This window comes from Fonsecaea multimorphosa, assembly GCF_000836435.1.
Source record: "Fonsecaea multimorphosa CBS 102226 unplaced genomic scaffold supercont1.4, whole genome shotgun sequence".
Classification (NCBI taxonomy): Eukaryota; Fungi; Ascomycota; class Eurotiomycetes; order Chaetothyriales; family Herpotrichiellaceae; genus Fonsecaea; species Fonsecaea multimorphosa.
The window spans coordinates 193,835-215,294 of NW_015971638.1; the positions used below are offsets into that span (position 1 = coordinate 193,835).

The window sequence follows — 21,460 nt, forward strand, 5'->3', positions numbered from 1 at the left end:
ATTGGCGTGTACATTATGCCGACCTTAACAATGGGAGCCTACCGTGTTATGCTGTCCGAAATGGAGAGCAGCTAAGAGTGTCAGGCTTGGTTAGAGCAGATTACGCATCAGATGAGGAATATGGATTATGCTCAACAGTCCAAACTGTTAGGTGGACCAATTGGGCTGTTGAAATCATTCACCACCAGGTGTGCTGCGGGAATCTCGAACGAGAGTGTCAATATCTTCGGTGGCCGTGACACGACACAGTCCGGCATGGGCAGGGTTATCGCGCACTTCCACCGTATTCGCAAGAGCGATGCTATTCCAGGTGGCGCCCAAGAAGTTCTCGCTGATCTCGGTATCCGGCAAGCGATGAAGATGATGCCAAATGCGATGCTCTGATATCTGTCTGTACATAGTAGCATGAAACCTTGTCATAGAATATTGTTGGTGCTTCATGGCCGGCTTCACGGCAAGCATTCAAGATCGGGAAGCACTGCAAAGGTGCTAGTATCCTAAGCAGGCATCATGGTGTTGTCTGCTTAAGTGAACCTGAAATTTCCTCCAGATGTTTCTTTTACTGTCACCTCGAAACTCCGTCAGCACCACGTAAGGTAGATCTACCCTTCCATCACCCTGCCTATCCTTCAGCTGCGCAACTTTCCCTCAAATACACCTGAACGACAGAGTTGCCGAAGCTGCGGTGGACGAGGTTTTGAAAGCTAGACATTTTTTCGACGATTATCAGAAGGAGACTCCAGCCATGCTTGATTCTGACATCAGGACCGACTTAAGACATGCCTGTAGACCTGGATTCACAGTTTCTGCCTCCGCCTTGGGTATGGACCCCCCATGGCTTTTCTCCACCGATCGTCAATCTTCTGTTTATCAGCGGCGGAGCGAGTCTCCCAGGCTCGGCGACGTGTTTCCTCCTCCTGCTGCCATCGTTTCCACTCCCTGCCTACCCACTGAGCCACCTGTAATGCCGTTTGACCGGGACTCTCCATCGGCACCAGGTGCCCGACGTCTGGAATTGTAACACTTTCCACGCGACCTTCTACTACACCGCCACTACCACCAACACCAGCTCCAGTACGTCGCATTTTTGCGTTTTGGGCGTCAGCTTTGCTCATGGCGGAATCCTTACCGAACACGTAGAAAGTACTAGGACGCAGTTCTTGGAGTCTCAAGAATACCTGCGCCGGCTCTGCACGATAAAACGGATAGACAGAGGGCAAGTCCGGGTTGAGATCAGCATGTGTCCGGTAATTGACAGGCTTTCCCTGATGACCGTAACCTTCATAATTGGACCGGTTGAACGTCTGGACCTCCTGGTGAAAAGGGGTGGTGAGAGTGACCTGAAAGGACTGTTCGCTTTCGGGCTCGGAATGGTGCAGGAGAGTCGGTGTTTCGCGGAGGCCGTACTGAATCCAGCGATCCAAAACACGGGTATCCCAAGCCTTGTAAAAGCTGCTGTTTCGGAACTCTTGAGCGGCCATCTCTCTGGACGGCCAGAGATCACGTCGAAATGTTGATAGACGTGCAGGATCAAGACCCTGGCCAGGTGCAACGCTGGGGTATAGCTGGATGGCAGGATCGATTAGGACAAGAGTAGTGAATAATCGGGGGTGCATATAAGCCAAATTGGTTCTGCAGGCAGGTTAGAAATACCGGTAATGACTTCGAGACAGTCTTCATGCTTACAACTGTGCAGCCCCTAGAGAATGACCGACTCCCACAATTGGACGAGGCATATCATCCCTCTTAACATTGATCAAATGCAACAAGTCCCTAGAATGATCGTACCAGCCAGGATCGTTTCCTAGCAAGTGCTCATTCAAGATGCCGCTCTCGCCTTGATGTGCCACATCGGCGATCCAGATGCCTCTGATAGTAAAGCCGTGTGTCTTTGATTGTGCGTAGAGGTCCTCCCAAAGAGGCTCGTATAATTCTTTTGGAAAGCCATTTGCGTGTGCGCCAATGACAGTTACATCTCCTTCCTTCGGATTGGGGTTGCTTATGGGTACATACTGCTTCACAGCTAGCTGCAATTCTGTGTTCTGAGATCCTGATGTGGCTTGTGGATACTCACGAATGTGTTGACAAAGTATGCGATGCTCTATAATGCGAAAGGGAGACATCGTAGGTTGACACGTTACCCATATCACCACTAGTAATTTGAGCAGCACTGAACACTCGAATCTCTTTCTGCTATTGGGTGTATATCCCAGGCACCATCTGGGAGTCAAGACTTTTTTCCAGCACGTTCACCGTCCATTTATGACGCGCTACAATGCTGCTGGGTTGAAGGTGTGGAAGACGGATAAATAGGCAAGTGGCACAAGAGAACTACTCGGCCGAACCTCGGTTCTCGACAGTTGCTACGGCCGTCTACTGATATTTGGAGACTCATCAAGCCCCAAGGACTTTTCTGCGGGCCCGCATTGCTTTGTCGCTCCACTGCATGCGGAGGTCCAGGTTTTGGTCGCAATTGAGGCAGAACATGTGCAAGAGAATTCAATACGCTCGTCTGCATGTGGAACGTCGCTAAAGACACGTGTAACAACTGGCATCCCGAAGTGCTATCTAAATTCTACCTGAGGCTTGTTCCTATACTTCATCTTGGCTTCTACGTTCCCGCAGTGGTCCCGAGTAGCTTCGTCGACCAAGCCTTGGTTCGTACCACTAGAATTCCATCATTGAGCCTGAATTCCTCAAACGGATGATCCCATCAAGTGAGCAGATATGCATGCCACCCCTTGTTTAAATCCCATACTACCGCGGACTAGCGATACAAAAGATCAGCAGATGCGCGGAAGCGTGGTTGGCTTGGGGCTGACGACACGGACTAAGTTAGACCGGTGGACCAATTGATCATGGAGCAAATCGGGCTTGTCTCGGAGTTGGGGAACCTCACAGTTATCACAGCTAGGCCGGAATCCTTCGTAACAGAAGCTGAGGATGTTCCAGATTGCTCCCCTCTATGCAAGCCATATCATAAGCATAAACAAGTTGGAGATCCAACGTCTTCTACATTTCGAAGTTAGATCTTGTTCCACCCGTTGTATGATTCCTTCTAAAGACTTTGCACATGGCGGTAATCATAGAAGCTTTGGGGCGGCTTTCGAGTGTTTTTCTCAAACGTATTCTCAGCGCGGACCAGCACCTTGACCTCATCCGAAAGGACGCTGCTAGTGTAGACGTATCAAAGCTGCGAGGATAGCTTGAAAGTACCTATCTTCTTGTTTGCGCTCACTACATCCCTGCATGTCCTCAACTGGAGGCCTTGGATCCCTATCTTAGGCTGGCAAATGGTGCAAGACGCATGGCTCAAGGCGTGGACTCGTTGAGATCCGAAATCAAGGCACATGGAATTCCCAGATGTCGTCACCAGAGACAACCTGTCGCTGCTTATTGTGTACTAAGTCGGATCGCCTGCCGATTGAGCCTGTCAGGGCTCTCCAATGCAGACAGGCCTATAGAGTTTGCCACTCATACGATCGAGAGGGTTTGGGGGGTTTCCATAATATCTGTAGCTCATTCTCCTGCTCTTGTTGATCTATAGATCGAATTCATAGGGTCACGAAGTCACCTACCTACTGGTAAATTGTTATGCGTATTCGAAAAACAGAGCACAGCACCGCCGCGTTGTCTTCAGCCCTAAATGATTTTCTGTGCTCTTCCATCCTCCAGAATGAACAGTCCCACGCAATCACCTTCGAACAATGAGATACTCGACTAGGAGGTGCTCAGCTGTGAAAGCGAGATCGAACAGACGGATTTCCAGACCATGTCACGTAGAAGTTCTACTATTGACGACCCTCTGCTGGACCACTGGATTTGTCTCGACGAAGACGAGCCCTCAGCTTCGTTACGTCTAGTTGATTCTTTCGGAATATTTCTGCACGAAAACGAATTCCAAGAAGTGTTGGATGCTAATTCTTCCAACGCCGAAGAAGTCAATATGGATTCGACGCAAGTCATACGTTCATTTTGTGCCACAGCAAATGAGAAGCAATTTCTCAATATGGTGGCCTGTAACATAGGAGGCAAATTGGTCCCCCAGGAATGGGGACAAGGACAGCCTGCAGTCTCTCCTATACCTTTTGTTGCTGAAACAGCTACCATGAATCCTTCACAAATCATGAAATCAGCTTGCACCTCCGCAAACAAGCGGATTCTCCCCAATCCTGAGGCCTCTGCCACAACAGACGACGAGAACAGTCAGCAACCGATCCGAAGGTCGCCTATTGCGACTCCCATAACTAATAACGTCGATACTAAACTTGGTAAACGAGGCCAAGAACGGAGACCTCTGCCTGCCGTCCAGAAAAAGGCAAAACTCTCGCGATTATGGGTGACTGATGACATCTTTCGGCTTGATAAGAAATCTTTTACTGATGCTATTGCGATTCTACAAGACGATGGCGAGGATGAAGAGCGATTCATGGAGCCATGTCTGGCCCATTCGTGAAGCACCATATGGTAAAGAAGAAAGCAGAACTAGTTATAGATGAACGGGTTCGGAGCTATGCTTGAAATTGTAACTTTTACTAGTAGTCAACAATAAGGCTTGCATCCCATGCCGGATATGTTTCTGTACAGCATTTTCATGGGTACTGTTCTCGTCTGTTCTTTCGCCTCCAGCTTGTAATGATGACGATAAATATGTCTCGATTACGTTTGCTTAATTTTGAGAGGGAAACATGCTGAATGTCGATATATCCCGAGTAGGGAACCTTCAACCGACGCTACGAACGCAAAACAGGATCGCGGGTAACGGTAACCGGAGTGGTTTGTGTTATACATGGGCAGGGAGCATGAGGATCAATCGCGGGTGACCGCTCCATGGGGTAATTCAGGCCATTTCTGGCAGCGCCAATAAAGAGCGGTTGTGTTCAATAGCCACTGTCATCATCCGTGGCACGCAGAACAAAAGCAGGCGTATAAATAATGGCCTGACACAACGGAGTTGGAGTGTGACAGTAGTCCGGATATTTTATCAAGCTAACATGACTTCAGCCACTGATCTGCTTGTCGAATCTGCAGGCTCGCCATCTTCCGTTGAAAAGATTGAGCTTCAGCCGCTACAGTCGAAGGAAGTCCTCGTTCGGTTGGTTGCAACGGGTGTATGTCATTCTAATGTTGCGGTGCAATCGGGCAAGCTGCCGGGAAGATTCCCTTCGGTGCTGGGTCATGAAGGAGCTGGAATCATCGAAGAAGTCGGCGACGCCGTCAAGAGGGTCAAAGTCGGAGGCCACGTTCTGCTTTCTTTCATGTACTGCAAACAATGTCGAAGTTGTCAGCGAAACCAGGTCTATGCCTGCCGCAATTTTTCGCCTCTGAACTGGAGTGGTTCTCGACCTGACGGTACCCCATTGCTCTCACAAAATGGAACGGAACGGATGTGCATGGCTGCTTCTTTGGCCAGTTGTCCTTCATGAACCCTGCAATCGTGTAAGAGACTTCTTGTGTCGAGATCGACAAGCCATATCCCCCGGAGATCCTCGTCCCACTAGGATGTGGAATACGGAGAGTAGTAGGTATCGCAATATCTACACACCTTTTCGAACATGACATGCTCAGGACTTTGTCATTACCCCAAAAGAACTCGAACATCCCGAATACAACCAAAATATCATCCAATATTGTTCGAATACTCGAACCGGTGCCAAAAATCTCATTTAGTGACGAAATCACCACTCCCGGCAGTTTGTAGAGCGGGCATAATACGCCTTCATCCTCAGTCCCCATTATAGTTGCTTCTTGACCGCAGCCGCGGACCCCATATCATAAATGCAAGTGGTATAGGCGTCATCACGGCACCAAGGCAACCAGGCAATGTGCCAGCCTATTGAATTCCGAGGTTATTAAACATTTTTCTCGTGAAAAGAGGAAAGCTGGCTCCGACCACTGATCGGAGTATGGTATTTGCAGCGAAGACCGAAGCGGCACTGCACCAAAGGTTCAGCTCCTTTCAATCTCGCTTTCTGACAGACGTACTTACAAGTGAAGGTAAGAGTCGATCAGGTAGTTGAAACATTGCAGGAATATACAGAGGACTCCGAATCCAATGAAGAGTCCAGCTGCTGCTGGAGCCATCCAATGGATTGATTCACTCCAACCAGTCCAACCGAACGTGGAAAGAAAACATCAGCTGATAACCTGGGACACAAAGGCACTTTGTCCTCACCAGAAGACTCCAACAGTGAACACCACACATCCAATAGGGACGGGCATCAGCCGTCATTCGGGGACAGTATTCCCGTGATTAGCCTTCAGTTTCCGAAAATAGCGTGGTTCATCGAGCAGAATATATAGTCCCGCCCAGTATTTCCCCAATGATGAGAGCAATGAATGGCAGCCCACCAGGACCTGGTCTCATGCCGCGTACGCTTTGAAAGACAAGAGTATACGCTCCGACCAAAGCGTAAATGAGGCCGTAGATAAAAGAAATTTAGAATGTCACCAACAGGACAATCGGCTCAGTGATCAACATTCTGATAGGCCGACTAAAGTTGTTCATCATCAACTCATGCAAGTCAAGTTCTACCTCGTCCTGCTTAGCATGTATTCCCCAATTTCGCATTTGTGCTCGAAGATTTGTAGCTTTTGCCATCGGAATTGCCGGTGCGTAGGATTCCTCGACGAAAAGGACAAGAAGGCTAAAACCGAAAAACGCCATAATGACGGAAATAAACATGGTCCAACGCTAGTGGAGATCGCTAGTGACGACGAGGCCGCCGGTAAAAGGACTTGCAAGAGGCCCAACAAAGACCATCATGGCAAATACGGCAATCGCCAATCCGCGATGCTCGCTGCTGAACATGTCGGAGAAGCTTGCTGGCACAACTGTCAAGGGCTTGCTGCAAAGAACCCAGCTCGGAATCGGCACAGCATTATCGTCTGAACGTCCTTGCCTGTTGCAACTCCGATGGTAAAACACGCTGTAGCCAAAAGTTCCTATTATGAGGGGTATGCGACGTCCTCTCAACTCAGACACGGGAGCCCAGAGTGTTGGTGCTGAAGCAAAGTCTAGAATGTACAATGAAATCTCAAGTCCACCGACTTCCTCCCTGATGAGGAAATGATGAGTCATGGGAGCAATAGCTGTTGAAAGGATGGCGGACGCGAAAAATGCCACAAAAGTGATGTTGGCAAGGATGACGGCGGAAACGAACATGTATCCAAGTCAGCTTCCGAATCGCAACGATATCAGCAACCTACTTCTTTCTGAAAGGCCAGTTGTGAGCTTGTAAGGGATCACTATAGCCCTCGAATTCAACGTAGTATTCCTCTGGGTCAGGAAGTCGAGCTGGCCAAGAACGTCCAGCCCCCATAGGAAGCGAATGGTCTCGGGGTTCTGCTGGCCTCGTGGACCCAACAGTAGATTTGTGCTGTAATCTCGGTTGATCGGAAAGGATCAAACGCATGGACAATCATAGGCGTCTGCAGCACCCCCCAAAAGGGAAGGTGTGGCGCGCTAGTCAGGTGACTCCTGACATGAAACGTGGATTGCCTCAATCTGTCTCACGGCCAGGATGCTGAAAACCAAGAGTGTCGTCATAGAGGAGACTAATATCACGTCCGACAACGTCCAGACCATGTGCCTGTTGCCGCGACTCCAAATGATGACATGTTCAGTCGCTGGCAGAGTGCAGGTCCCATGCTCCTGATACTGGACTCTGTTTTATTGGGTGTTATCCTAGCTCACTTTGGAAGCTTGGGTGATGACAATTCCTGGAGCACTCTACGACTACTGCGCATGGAGCGTACTCGCACCGGCAAGAAAGTACTACCCCTGCAGACGTATAGGTAGGAAAGGGAGTGATCTCAGTGTTAGGCACGGTGCGAGACCATCAATTGGTTTCCAGAACTATCTAGAGTTTATTCTTGCGTTCAGCATCAGCAAGAATGGGCTTGAGTCCAGTTTCGATGTCTTCCGGAGACTCTAACCCTTGGCCTTGGAAATCCGTGATTTTCGACCACCTTTCCGCCACTTGTTCCGGGTCTAGCCCGTGTGTCTTAGACCATTTCTGTCCGCCCGCCCTTTGCCACCTAGTCCGTCCTTGCCAGCCGCTACCAACTTCAAAAAGGAGTCCTGTCGAAGGAGAAGGTGTCTTGTCCGAGCACAGCAGCAGCACGAGGGGAACCACGTAGTCTGTTTTCAATGCTTGAGCAACTTCTTCCGTGAATATTGAGCGACTCATCTGGGTGCCAGCATTCGGTGCGATTGTGTTAACGTGAACATTGTATTTCCTACCCTCGCGCGCAAGCGCACGCGACAGCCCAAGAATACCTGCTTTCTACTACAAGTCAGATGATTTCTCTGGGGATGGAAGAGATACGCACGGCCGAAGCATAATTTGTCTGCCCAAAATTACCGTATATTCCGCTTGTACTGGTGGTGTTGATGATACGTCCGTACTTTTGTTTTAGCATATGAGGCCAGGCGGCGTGGGTTACCTTGTAAGTGCCTTGAAGGTGAACATTAAGCACATGGTCCCATTGCTGCTCCGTCATATTCGCAAAAGCTTTGTCTCTCAATATTCCAGCATTGTTTATAACAATATCCACACGGCCAAAGGCAGAGAGCGCGGTCTCGATGATAGCTGCCCCATCTTCGACGGAGGTCCTGTTTGGGACAGCTTTGCTGCCAATAGCTCGAATCTCATTCACAACAGTATCTGGCTCGCGAACGTCGTTGACAACAACAAAAGCACCAAGTCTGGCTAGACCAAGACAATAGGCTCTTCCTAGACTGCCAGTTGGAGTAAGTCAAAGACCGCACAAAGACAGTCAGGACATGTCTTACCCTGCACCGCCACCGGTCACAACTGCGACTTTGCCGTCGAACCTGATAGCCTCGCCTGGATCATTGCTCTTCAGTTTCGATGCGTCCTCAAGTTTCTTAATCATATCGACTGGGCCGGTCGGATACTCCGCCTGGGTAAAGTCGGCAATCTTGTCCCACTTGTTGAGAAGGGCGCCAGGAGTGAGGGTGTCGCCTGCCTGTAGAAGTAGTCCTGAGGAACGTTCCCAGCGTAACTTGGCCATATAGCCTCCACCTACATCGAAAACGGAGCCGTTCTCGGAGGTGGTGGAATGCGCCAAAACTGCAACCAAAGGAATAACGGACTGTGCTATTTCCGCGGACTGGGTGTTCCAGGACAGATGACCCCCAGTTGTTGGGGCAGCGATTAACGGATCAATGATATTGCTTAGAATGTTGTATTTCGCCCCTTCCCCAGCCAATGTCTGGCCAAAGCCGACCAGTGCAGAGCCCATAGCAGCAGAGTGGCTTTGCCCAGGGCTTCCATAAAGTCCAGCTGTGGAGGTAGAAAAGATTACTCGACCGTATTTCTGCTTCCTGAAGTATGGCCAGGCTGCGCGTGTACATTTGAATGCACCTTTTAGCAGAGTGGCATTGGCTTGGTCCCAATCGACGTCGTGAATGTGCTCAAACTCGATGTCCCGTGGTAGACTGGCGTTATTGATCAGGACGTCAATGCGGCCAAAAGCATCAATGGCACTTTGTACTATTTTCTCTCCATCTGTTACAACGTCGTGGTTGACAACGGCTCTTCCACCGGTTCTTTGGATGTCTTGCACCACTTGGTCTGCAGCCTAAAGAATGGTCAGACACCTGTGGCAAATAACTCCCGGGATTTCACTTGCTTCTTTATAAGAATCGCTAACAATCACATTTGCTCCTCTCGAGGCAAAAAAGCGAGCATAAGCTTGGCCCAACTCATTGCCTGCTGCTGTCACAACCACAGTTTGGTTGTCAAATCGAAATCGTTGATTCATATTTCAGACGAACAAGCAAATATCTCGTCACGAGAAACTCATGCGCACCACCTAGCAATAAAGTTGCCCACACTGCTAGATCCAAACAACATCGCAATGCCAGAGATATGAATGTTAAAACACTTTTGTCTCTATCGTCGAAACGTTGGATGAACCGAGGCTCACAAGGCTGGCTCAGGAGATTGAAGGCTCTAAGCATCGTACGAGAAGTACAGCCCCAATTTGGAGACCAACGAGTACGAGAAGTTCAGCCCCAGTTTGGAGACCAACGAGAACGAGAAATATCAAGTCGGAGGCTCTTTGTGGGTCATTCCGGCTACTGAGCGCTGCTCTAGAAAGCGGCACGCTCAGGGTGAGTTGCACGTGAGCTCCGAGCACTTTTTACTCGTCTTGAGGGGCCAAGGACGGAGTTAAGGCTCGGAATCGGAGCAGACTCGGCTTATTGGACATTTCTTATGGGTTGGGTACAGTATAGGGCCGAGTTCGAAACAAACCAGGAGTTACAGCCGGGCAACTATAGCCGAGGCCCAATGGGGACCCTGAGCCCGAATTGGCTTCTGCGAATGGGCATCAGTCAGCACTCCGTGTGGCTCCCCCGGTGCTCGGGCGCGCTCCCCCGTACTCTGCCGTGGCTCCTGCAGCGCTCTCCCGTGCTCGGCCGGGCATCCGTCACGTGCCCGACTAAAGCGGCCGCGCTCCCTTTCCTGAACGAAAATGGTAATGGACGAAGCACAGTTCGGGGCATATATAATATATATATATATATACACAATATGTACACCGACTTGGCTGTTTGCTTTTTGGATATGGTACATTGTTATGGCACATGTTGGTGAGTGGTGAGTGACTGAGACGACCCTCTCTTATATAGAGCTTTCCCGTTACCAGAACGAAACTTGGATGGACCGATTGGAGCAGCCTACGTCGACGCGGAAAACCACAAGGGAGCCAACCACTGGCCATGGCAGAAGGTTTGAAAGTGACATGAGGTGAGAGCGTTGTAGTTGATTTCGATCCAGAGTAGTTGTGGGTGAGCATGTAAAGCCGACCACTTCGGCGCTGTGCTCTCATACCACCGCTCTCTCCTCATCGTGCCGCGAGACAAAGCGCTCTGCCCGCCCAATAAGCTCCTCATAGACCGTCCAAGCAAGCGCGGAGCTCATGGCCTTCCTCCCCATCCTCAGAGCGAGTCCGTCGAAGAAACTCTTGATCCCATCCTCCTTGAGCATCAACCGCGCCGCTTTCCACGTATTCCCGTACTTTTGCGGCATCAATTGCAACCTGGTCTTTACAGCGTCAAACGGATTGGTAATGCTCGTTGCCAGGCCGGCTGCAATCACGCCGCTTGAAGCGTTGATCGACGCCGAAGCTGACGTCGAAGGGCGCGTTTGTCCTTGGCTCGTGGTCATGGTATGTAGCGAGAAAACCTTGCTCAGATGCGTCTTGCTTGCTTCATAGAAGAGCACGTAGAGACCCGCATACGGCGCGTCCCGGATGGCTGTAGCGCCGAAGCCGGAGAAGAAACCCTTGATGCCTTCCTGAGCAAAGATCGATCTCGTGGCAGAGGCAAGGGACTTGTATGAATACATGTCTGATTCGAAGCGCACTTTGATCACCGTCACCGGCATCATGATGAGTCCCGCAAACACTCTCGCGGTCGCGCCCGTTATGAGATTTTGTATGTTTGAGAGCTTTGGCAGCACCGAGCTGCTCTTTCTAGGGATAGGCGCTCCATCTCCTCCATTTGCCCGCGCCGTGTTGTTGGCGAGGATCTGGCGTAGAGAACTGAGCGAGGTGAAATACAAGGCTGATCCGAAGCCCGTCCGCAGCGCCGAAGGCACAGTCCCCCGCCAGAGGCTGGCCACGGGATGCGGACCAGAGAGGATCGACCGAAGTACCGTGAGGAGCGACGAGGAGTGGGATTGCTGGACTCTAGTCTTTAGCAGGTCCGCTGGCTGCAGCAGGACGGCGCTCGACACGCCAGAGGTCAAGCCGGCAAGGAAATGAAAAGTGGGATGTGCCTTTTTGGAGCTCTGGACCTTGTGGGCACCGCCATTGGACATGTTCCAAAGGATCCGAAAGCCTTTCGCTCACAGAGGGATTAAAGATTGGGAAATGCAACGGCTGCTGTCCCGGAATGACTGTGCATGGTGATGATGTTGTAGTCGGTAGGAAGCACTCTCGGCACCGGAACAGTAACAGCAACAGAATCTTCAAATCGATGAGACTGGTAGCTCAGCGAGATGCATGAATAAGCATCCTACAAAAGAATGTGCTTGTTACGAGTACGAGCGGCGGAAAAGAAAGGAGCAGTTGCATCTGCAGGCGAAAAGCTGCTTTGCATGAAGTCATTGCCCAACCGAGAAATTCACGCGCCTCTCTAAACCTCAATTAGCGTGACAATGCGGCCAGCCATACACATTCCTATCTAGGTACCTAATTGTACATACGAGCATCGCCTTGTCTATACCACCAAGCGGAAAAGGGACTATGAGTCGCTCTGGACACCTGTGGCGTAGAACTCTGGCAACCCTTCAAATGCATCCCACAACAATTGTTCGCTTAAACAGCCCTGCTTCCTAACGGCTCCATCCTTCGGAGTGCCACGACAAAGCCAAATAGCCACTGGCAGACCTTCTCTTGCGTTGAAGCCCTGTTTCGATGTAACACTTTCAGAGTCTTGATGGTCGCCAATGGCTCCTTTGGTCACTTGCCCGAGAGGACACAATCGCCCAGAGAAATCCGGCAATGCCTTATGCGGCAGCCTTTGAAATTGCCAGTGCACAAGGTAGAGGATATCATTGTACTGTCCTGATTCGTTCTCGAATGCCATCGCGTCAAGGCAAGCCGCACTAGAACAAACAGCTTGTGACAATGATTGCAAATGTCGGAACTCTCTGCAAGTAGCGGTCCTATTTCGTCCAGCGGCGGGTTTAGACTTTCTTAACGGGGAGTCTGGTCATGCTGAGGAGCCCAGGCATCCATGCGCGCCTTGTTGCCAGCCTTAGTGCTAAAATGCAGGCTCTGTGTGACCATGTTTTAACACTTCAGATCTGAGAGGTCGAGACCGTCTCCACGGAAATCAAGACCAGTGCTCATCTGAACGCATCAACCATCCTGGTAGAAAGATACCGGTGCAGCCGGGGGATTGGTGGCTTTTTGTTTCGCAATGAAACCCTGCTGCTGGAGTCATGTGCCTGGGATCTCCAAATAGCATGTAGGGTTGAGTAAGTCCGAGCAAGGAAGTGGGTGTTCCGAGCAGTCAGAGATGGAAATTTGAATTTGGATGTCGACCCGGGTCGTCATTGCTCATGATTGTTGGGCCTGCCTTTCGTAACCCTCAGTCTTCATATCCTTCAACCCTAGATCCTCCATCTCCTCGTCCGTCCGCTCGTACTCCTCGACTCTGACTTGTGGATCCTTGCCCGGGTCCGCATTCAACTGCACGAATGAGTTCGCCAACGGGTCCTCAAGGGTGATAGAATAGGGGAATTTGGCTGCGATAGCCGCGTCGAGCTTGGCAAAAAAGTTGTCCCACCTTGACCGTGTGTCTGCTGTCATTGAGTCTCCTCCCGCAAGATCTTCATCTCCCACATCAAATATTTGACTGTGAAGCTGGTCACGCACTTGGGTGAGCAGTCCCTCGACCGTAGTGAAACGCCCTCCAAGGGTGCCGGGTTGGACTTCCAAACCAAGGTCTTGACTTTTCAAAGCGCAGGACTCCGACTTCAGAATATCTCTGGACATGTCCTCAATCGTCTTAACGTCCAGCGTGATGCGCTTTCCTTTATCCGGTATTGCACCGCCAGTTTTGACATCACTCGTCCTAAAGCCACAGTGTTCACAGACAGTCGCCATGATGATGACCTCCTTGAAATGGGGAATATTGGTCTTTTTCATGTTGACTGTGCAGGGCTTTCCACAGGCAGGGCACTCGGCGTGTAGCTCGTAAACTTCATTGTCAACAATATCGACGCCTTCCATTCCGCCGCCCTCTTCTGCTGCATCATCATCGACCACCAGGCCCAGCTGTACATTCTGCTCGTGGCTTCGGAGGTAGTCCGTCCGGGAATATTTAGGGCCCTTGTCGTCTGGGGACGGTTCGATAAACGAGTTACCCGAGATATCGTCGAGCGACACAGTGAATGGGAAACTGTTGCCTTGTAACATATTCTCCAGCTTTTGAATGACTCTTTCAAGAGAATTATACAAATCAGGATTCACCTCCTTCCTAGCTGGTTGGTCACTCTCCAAGTCTGTTTTGATTTTGGTGATCATGCCCTCAAGATTGGTGAATTGGCCTGGAGCAGGTGGCGTCTCGAGGCCGAGATCTTCGATGCGGAAAATGCCTGTATCACCGCGAACAATCTGTCTCTCGAAGTCTGCCATTTTGTCCAATCTGAAAGTGAATTTTGCTCCCTTCTCTTGGATCTGTCCTGCGCTTTTGACCGTGTTGTTCTTCCAACCGCAGTGATCGCAGGAAAAGGATTCGAGAAGGATCTCCTTGAAATGCGGAATTTTAATAGGGAGGATCCTGGTTATACCCTGAAAGAGTGAGCACGTTTCTTCAAGATCTAATGCGGGTGGACGTACCTCGTCGCGACAGTTCATACATAAACTTTCGATCTCATAGACTCCGGTCTCATTGGGGTCGGCATGAACGACCGTTGGAGCTTCGGAATCAGCCATGTTCTCAACGAAAAAGAGTCGGTTCGATATGCGTGTAAGTAAGTGTCAATCCCAAACACTCAAAGATGTTATCCGCAACTCGTTGTCGTCTTAAGGTCAGGCGGAAAAAGACGCATCTCGAATCAGAATCTTTTCGAGGGACCCAGAACGATCGACGTCTGCCAAGAAAAATGGTGGGGCACTAATGCAAGGCCAGATTCTGTGCAGCCGAGGGTCCCAGAGCCTCGCCCAGCCTCGTCACCAGCCTTGCAGGCTCCTGCGCGGGTTTTGCAAGGAAGCCAGTCCATCATTTATTTCTTCATCAAGTCCATCAAGTTCAGGCTCGGGGTACTTTTGGCCTGCATGCTTCTGTTAAGGAGTGCTTGCAATCCTTCACGGTCTTTTCGTGCTTTTGCCCGTTTCTTGCTGCTTGACTTGACGGGCTTTTCCAGCAGAGGATCGGCTGGTTCGGTGGCCACCTCCTCAGAGCGTGCAGTAGGGACGGCACGGGGCTGCTGATTCCCTCTTATGTGACTCGAGTCCATTGTGGCGACGTCTTTGCTGACACGGTAGCACATCGAACATCGCCGAGATCGTACTTTGTGCCGAGAATTTCTCTTCTGTGAATGGCCTTTTGTGCTGGTCTTGACCTTCCTGTTTGTGAACCTTGTAGATACCGTCCATTCTGGTAGCATCAGGTTGCCACACGTCAAGCATGTATCTCTTGACCTGAGGCTATTACGAGCTGATGCTCCGTGATCAAGTTCTATGCTTTCGCGCAACAGCTGTCGGGACGTAGATGGCGCAAAGGTGAATATCGTACGCGCCGAATGCTGCAAGTATCTTGCTCGGGCTGCTTGAGCTTCGTTCATCGTTCAAAAGGGGTACGAGTTATGCGAGGCATGAAGTTTTCGCCTGCCTTGCCACCGACACAAGACCATTCGGCCCAGGATCATGCCAGCATGGTTTTTGGGCGGAAAAAAGTCACGAGTATATGCGTAGTAGCGCCAGTCTGTGACACGTGCACTTGCTATGTCACAGCGAGAATGGGAAATCATGAAAAGAAGGGTGATTTGTTCAAGGGGCGAGAGGGCGATGATGTCCGCGGGTATCTGATGCCAAGACCAGGCCACTGATCCCCCGGCACACAAATTCGGCCCCGCGCAAGTCCAGTCGGTTGTTGCTCCTCGAACGCCTGAGAGATCGGGGAAGAGACCCGCAGTTACATCCAGTCTCGTACTATGATGACGGGCGAGGACAAAGACATTGCTGGGTGCTTCCAACGACGGTTAATCTGGATGAACGACCTCTTACTTTGATACCGGGCTGTCTGACACCACACGTCCAACCGGGCATCCCTCGTCGCAGATGAGTCCTCCTCAGAGGTACTCGTTCGTCAATGCGCGTCCCCAGACCAAGGCCGAGAAGCGGCAGACTCGAACTGCGATCCGCTCGCACATCGGTCGATGGACACAGGAGAACCAGCAGAAGATTGAGAGCACTAAGAGTGCAGCGGGCCCGAGTGCGAGTGCCAGTGAGAGAAGCTCACCGGAATTATCGCGGACAGATTCGCTCTCTCCTGTCGAGTCGGCTCAGTCACAATCGCAGCGTCATTCACGTATAAAAGTGGCAAGGGCGGGTGATACCGACAGTTCAAGCAGCGCAAGTAATGTCGATCAAGACAGCACAAGCGACGATGTCGAAGATGATGCCGGACTTATCGTGGCGACCCCGTCCCATCTTCGGCACGGGCTCTCTCCCGCTTCGGGCGGCGCTTCTCATCGTCCCCTCATTCAAGTATTGGGATCCGGGGTGCTGGACCCCTTTCAAACCTATCCCTCGACCTTCCCTTCATCGTTGATCTCACAATGTCATGAATATTGTAAGCTCGTTGGTTTCTTTCTTGTCGCATTGGCCCATGGAGGGGCTGAACGCACAGTAGCTGACCAGTGCCTTGCTCGGTGCCATAGCATTGCAGGTCGTCTGGCCCGGTTTGACCCCCCGGCCTCTAAGCGGTTCAGAATCGGCCGCTATCCAAGGCTGGTTTCCGATGGCGCTCAACGATACTGTTGCGCTGCATTCACTTTTGTTCGGGGCGCTCAGCCATAAGAGACTGAACCTCTTGAAAGGCTCGGCCCAACCAGATGATCCTGCCGTGGCTCGGCTGGAAATGGATATGCGGCGCTGTGAGGCTGAGTCCATCTCCCTCATCAACAAAGCGCTTCGTGATCCAAACAATCCTATAACAGACGCAGTAATAGTTTCTGTCCTTGCGATGGCTACAAACGCCTGGGACTTGACCCTCGAGCGCTTCCAGACCGAACCTGCAACGCAGCCGGTATTTGATCCTTTATTGAAAAGTCTTCAGTGGCTGGACGTCTATGGACTCCTCGCCGCCCATCCCATCCATGCGGCTGGCCTCGTTCAGCTGATCGCATTGAGGGGTGGCTTAAAAAAGATTCAGACCACTGGCCTGGCTGCTATCATATCATAGTAAGCTGATCTTTGCCTGGATAAATGGTCTTTGACTGCCGTAGCTGACCGGCTGATTCTCAACACTAGCTCGGGCATTATTCAAGCGAGCAGGACATTAACTCAACCCGTTTTTCCTTTTTTGCCGCTGGTTGACGACGGTGATCGAACCGCAACGCTCTGGGGGATGCTGGGCAAATGCCCAAATGAGCTTCGGGACGAGTTTACCTATAGTAGTCTGTTTGAGCTGGGGCTCACGGCTGACCTTGCTGTGGTGTGGGTTGCCATGCAGCGATACGAACAGGGCGTTGAAATGTTTGTCGACGGTGCCCTTCCCGACCTGGATCTGGCGCGTTTGTGCGACCGGCGCAACCTCATCCAACATACTCTTTTGTCTCTTCCCTCTTACACAGACTCACCATCAGCTGCTCGATCGCAACCCATCTACGAACCGACCCGCCTTGCCCTCCTGATATACTCCCTCACTGTGATCTTCCCTCTCCCGCCGCAGACCGCCCCAATAGCCATCCTAGCTCGACAACTCAAATCCGCACTTCGAGAGTCCGACATGCGCTCTAGTTGGTCATCATCACATCAAGCTCAGCGGCTTCTGGTGTGGATTCTGGTCATTGGGGGTGCCGCCGCCAGAGACGTCCCGGAAGATCGGCTGTGGTTCATTGCTGCGCTGGGAAGACTGTCTGCACATCTCGGGATCAAGAAGTTTGAAGATCTTAAGAAAACCGTTTTAAAGCGCGTTCTGTGGCTGGACCGGGCATGCGACGACGCAGGGAAAAAGCTGTGGACGGAGATTTTGGAACTTGGTGGTTGAGGACAGTAAAAAGGGACAAACAGCCACCCGTCCTGATGAAGAAACTGTCACCGAGATAACCTGGGGCCTTGAGGCCTTGCCAGTAAACATCTGAAATTTCGCGATGGATGAAGTTAGAATAGCCTGGTGCATTACCTTGTGCACTGCCTGAAACTGGAAGAGTTCGTGTGCTAAGAACAAAGTGTCACTTACTCTTTTCAGGAAATGCCGCCGGTCTTCTGATATAAAACGCGGCCATCACTGATCGGGACGAATGATATAGGTTCTTTTGCTGTGGTCCCATGCACCCCACGAACCGCACCAGCAGCACAGATGAACTGCATGATGATGATATACATCGAAAGGGGCGACCACCGTATACGGTTGTAACCTAATTGGGTTCGGCCGGTGACCGGGTTCCTTCCAGATTGAGATGAGCGTCGAGATGGCGTGCGTCCCCGGAGAAGCGGTGCGAATAAAAGATCATGGCTTACTCTATTTTCGCCTCATCATCGGACAGCAAGTCCGTTCCATCCTGTCCCACACCCTCCAAGGCCGGAACCATGTGAACCATGTGGTGAGCCAGAGCTATTGTTGTTTAGCTAAGGAAGACAGCCTTGCTGACAGAACATCCGAACATGCTTTTCGTGACCCCGGATCTCAGTTGCCCCATGGTCCCTCCCTATCCGGCAGGTAAACACGGCCGAACATGTGCTATCTCGGGCCTTGAGTCGAGTCTCATGTTTTCTACATCGGGCATATACCATCGACACATCGATCACACTTGGACACAGAGATTCCAATCCTGCCCCATTCCCGACATGGATATTACCTGCTTCCAGCTATTAGCCGCACCAGTAAAATGCAGAATTGCGCCACCATGTCAACATAAACCATCACGATGGATATGTATATTTGGGCCTTGAGCGAGGCCAGGCCACCACCAATGGTGGCGATATAAAGCCCGAGCAGCCCAACTTCTTCGTGTCTACACCAACATCAAGTCTGTCGCCACCCGAACCCCGGATCTAACGCTCCCGCCACACTTACTTCGGTCTTGATGTAAAACGTACAATGTATTTCTCAGATGAATTGTCCGCGCAAATTCAGGCTCAAGGCCTTCTTGGCGTGGTCCCTGCCGTCGAGGACCTCAGCAGCTTAGAGCAATGCAGTGGCTGTGGCCATGACTTGCACATCGTGGCGGAACTAGCTTGGAGCCATGGCGAGAACTGCATGCAAGTTGTCCCTGCTTCGCAGAGCCAAGACCAAGCGTTTGATGCTCCTGAGACGGTGTGCAAGTCCATCCTTGCCCCTTAGCCTTGTCGTTGGGTCATGTACTAACCCCTGCTCTAGTGTCCACAAGCATGTACCTGGTCTAGTTGGGAGGAGATTCCTTTAGACACCGTCTTTCCACTAAGTGCTGCCCTTCAAGAATCGTCCCCAGCATCTGACAAGAGGGGCGGCTCAAGGTCGGCGGTCCCTTGTGCTCAAAACCCAAGCGATAAAGCGACTGAGGAGCTGCAGGCTCAGGCAAAATTGGTAAGCTCAGAAGCAAGTACGAAGCCCATGGGAATCCTCATAGTTGACCATGCACAATTTTTGCTCCAGGAGCGCCGCCGGGCTCAAAATCGCGCATCACAGCAGGCATTCCGCGCGCGCAAAGAAAGCCACATAAGAGCGCTTGAGAAACGGCTCGAGGTATTGAAGGCCGCACACGAATCAATTCTCACAGATTTTACACGCAGACAGGCCGAGATCGATCAGTTAAAGACGAGAATTGCAGAGCTCGGTGTTGAATTAAATCTTCTCTCATGTACACACAGACATTGTGAAGACGGACCACACTCGGCCGTTAAATCAGAATTTGATATTGACTATCGATTCTGAGATAGCCGTGTGGTCTGATGAATTTGAGGAACCGCTGAGAAGTGCGTCATCATTGACGTCGAGATGACGAGGATGAACAGCTCTCGAACATTTCACTTGAGGCCTTTACGATGCAGGGCGGCGCCGAGGCAAGAACTAAATTTCTGTCTCTCAGTACCATTTGCTAGCCGATCTGGCTGAAATATCGAATATTCCTATAACTCAACCACCAATAGTCCAGCCTGTTATTCATTTCACGAACCGGATGAAGCGATGGACCAAGGACGAGAATTTCCGCAAGCAAGAGTGCCATGGAGTTCCTAAAAGAGGAGAAACGTCGCGAGGCCAGTCGCCGGGGTTAGGAGATAGTGGACACCCTCTCGCCCAAAGCCGACTTGGTACTTTTTGAGCAGCATGCCCGCTGTATAACAGGAACAGAAGATCAACGTGTATAAATCCTGCCAATGGATCATACGACACGAGCACAAAGGAGCAATTCCAGCCTCATTCTTCAAGACTGCCAATGCTCGATTAGCCACGATGACTGCAACGACCCATTCGGAATACAACAAGGAAACCGAAGCCTTGGACGTCGCGAGAGCATTCCCTGAACGCATTCGAGGCAAAACAATCCTTGTGACTGGGGTGAACCGCAAGGGCATTGGCTTCACAACCGCCCAAGCCTTTGCGTCCCAGTCTCCCGCTCATCTTATCATCGCCGGACGTAATCTGTCCAAGCTTCAAGAGTGTCTCGATGAGCTCAAGCAACAATGGCCGGGCGTCGACTATCGCCTGTTGATAGTGGACCTTTCCAGTCAGAAGGCTGTTCGAACTGCAGCCAAGGAGGTCCTCTCGTGGAACGATGTGCCATCAATCGATATTGTGGTGAACAACGCCGCCGTCGCTGCCATACCGGAGCGCACGATCACTGAAGACGGGATCGAGCTCATCTTTGCCACAAACCATATCGGACACTTCTTGTTCACTTGTCTCATCATGCCAAAGCTCATTGAAGCAGCAAAGTCCAATATGAAGGGAGCAACACGGATAGTCAATGTGAGCTCCGGTGCAGCCGAATGCAACGGCATCCGATGGCACGACATCAATTTCAACAAAAAGTCCACAGATCTTCCCGAGGAAGAACGCCCTAACGACAAGATCCTCAAGATGTGGGGAATTCACAACTGGCCAGAAATGTCGTACATTCCGTTGGAGGCATATATTCAGAGTAAAGCAGCCAATGTACTGTTTGGCATCGGACTTACAAAAAGGTTGTACGAGACCCACGGCATACTGAGTGCTGGCGTCCATCCTGGAGTGATTGCAACGGAGCTGTCGAGGCATTCATCAGAAGAACAGAAGGATGCCATCGCCGCGAGGGCTCGAAAGGGGGAGTTTAAGTACAAATCACTGGGTGCAGGGGCAGCAACGAGCCTGGTTGCCGCCGTAGATCCTCAACTAGGCCCTGGCGAGATTAGAGACGGCAAAGAGGGATGGGGAGCATATCTGAAGGACTGTCAAATCTCGCCCGATGGGCATCCTCGAGCAACATCGAGCGAGGAGGCGGACAAGCTATGGAAGCTGTCAGAAGACCTGGTGGGGGAAACGTTTTCCTGGTGATGGCGACACGGTTGATAGTATGATGTGTTCAGCAATGCCCAGTGCTGGTTCCCTAATGAATCAACGAGCTCCCATTTGCTGTCGATCCTTGGCTCGTGGAATGATACTTATATATGAAAGACAGCGCTATGGGCCAAGGAGCGTCGAGGATGAGATCTCCAGCCTGTAAAAGCGGCAGAATTTGCCAAGCCAAAATGGCCACGGCGGCTCCAAACATTTTGTTCCTCGCTCGTT

At 51.1% G+C, this 21,460-nt stretch overlaps 11 protein-coding genes across 11 annotated transcripts; 5 read left to right on the top strand and 6 right to left on the bottom strand.

Moving 5' to 3' along the window:
• Positions 1-120: 120 nt before the first annotated feature.
• Z520_02701 (uncharacterized protein) lies at positions 121-384 on the top strand (the record flags this gene model as incomplete). Its single annotated transcript, XM_016773214.1, has 1 exon — positions 121-384. One exon carries the CDS (start codon positions 121-123, stop codon positions 382-384), a length of 264 nt encoding a protein of 87 aa, XP_016635271.1.
• A 413-nt stretch (positions 385-797) lies between these two features.
• Positions 798-2,123, bottom strand: Z520_02702 (uncharacterized protein; the record flags this gene model as incomplete). Its single annotated transcript, XM_016773215.1, has 2 exons — positions 798-1,632; positions 1,687-2,123. The coding sequence occupies 2 exons, from the start codon at positions 2,121-2,123 to the stop codon at positions 798-800; spliced, it is 1,272 nt and encodes a 423-aa protein (XP_016635272.1).
• Positions 2,124-3,772: 1,649 nt separating this feature from the next.
• Z520_02703 (uncharacterized protein) lies at positions 3,773-5,426 on the top strand (the record flags this gene model as incomplete). The annotated part of the gene is made up of 2 exons (XM_016773216.1): positions 3,773-4,439; positions 5,005-5,426. 2 exons carry the CDS (start codon positions 3,773-3,775, stop codon positions 5,424-5,426), a joined length of 1,089 nt encoding a protein of 362 aa, XP_016635273.1.
• Positions 5,427-7,862: 2,436 nt separating this feature from the next.
• On the bottom strand, positions 7,863-9,792 carry Z520_02704 (uncharacterized protein; the record flags this gene model as incomplete). The annotated part of the gene is made up of 4 exons (XM_016773217.1): positions 7,863-8,288; positions 8,335-8,743; positions 8,798-9,609; positions 9,643-9,792. The coding sequence occupies 4 exons, from the start codon at positions 9,790-9,792 to the stop codon at positions 7,863-7,865; spliced, it is 1,797 nt and encodes a 598-aa protein (XP_016635274.1).
• Positions 9,793-10,859: 1,067 nt separating this feature from the next.
• Z520_02705 (uncharacterized protein) lies at positions 10,860-11,855 on the bottom strand (the record flags this gene model as incomplete). Its single annotated transcript, XM_016773218.1, has 1 exon — positions 10,860-11,855. The coding sequence occupies one exon, from the start codon at positions 11,853-11,855 to the stop codon at positions 10,860-10,862; it is 996 nt and encodes a 331-aa protein (XP_016635275.1).
• Positions 11,856-12,280: 425 nt separating this feature from the next.
• Positions 12,281-12,625, bottom strand: Z520_02706 (uncharacterized protein; the record flags this gene model as incomplete). The annotated part of the gene is made up of 1 exon (XM_016773219.1): positions 12,281-12,625. One exon carries the CDS (start codon positions 12,623-12,625, stop codon positions 12,281-12,283), a length of 345 nt encoding a protein of 114 aa, XP_016635276.1.
• A 476-nt stretch (positions 12,626-13,101) lies between these two features.
• Positions 13,102-14,481, bottom strand: Z520_02707 (uncharacterized protein; the record flags this gene model as incomplete). Its single annotated transcript, XM_016773220.1, has 2 exons — positions 13,102-14,337; positions 14,386-14,481. 2 exons carry the CDS (start codon positions 14,479-14,481, stop codon positions 13,102-13,104), a joined length of 1,332 nt encoding a protein of 443 aa, XP_016635277.1.
• A 290-nt stretch (positions 14,482-14,771) lies between these two features.
• Positions 14,772-15,144, bottom strand: Z520_02708 (uncharacterized protein; the record flags this gene model as incomplete). Its single annotated transcript, XM_016773221.1, has 2 exons — positions 14,772-15,016; positions 15,060-15,144. 2 exons carry the CDS (start codon positions 15,142-15,144, stop codon positions 14,772-14,774), a joined length of 330 nt encoding a protein of 109 aa, XP_016635278.1.
• A 684-nt stretch (positions 15,145-15,828) lies between these two features.
• On the top strand, positions 15,829-17,761 carry Z520_02709 (uncharacterized protein; the record flags this gene model as incomplete). The annotated part of the gene is made up of 3 exons (XM_016773222.1): positions 15,829-16,342; positions 16,431-16,953; positions 17,023-17,761. The coding sequence occupies 3 exons, from the start codon at positions 15,829-15,831 to the stop codon at positions 17,759-17,761; spliced, it is 1,776 nt and encodes a 591-aa protein (XP_016635279.1).
• Positions 17,762-18,814: 1,053 nt separating this feature from the next.
• Z520_02710 (uncharacterized protein) lies at positions 18,815-19,627 on the top strand (the record flags this gene model as incomplete). The annotated part of the gene is made up of 2 exons (XM_016773223.1): positions 18,815-19,030; positions 19,094-19,627. 2 exons carry the CDS (start codon positions 18,815-18,817, stop codon positions 19,625-19,627), a joined length of 750 nt encoding a protein of 249 aa, XP_016635280.1.
• A 519-nt stretch (positions 19,628-20,146) lies between these two features.
• Positions 20,147-21,226, top strand: Z520_02711 (uncharacterized protein; the record flags this gene model as incomplete). The annotated part of the gene is made up of 1 exon (XM_016773224.1): positions 20,147-21,226. One exon carries the CDS (start codon positions 20,147-20,149, stop codon positions 21,224-21,226), a length of 1,080 nt encoding a protein of 359 aa, XP_016635281.1.
• Positions 21,227-21,460: the final 234 nt, after the last annotated feature.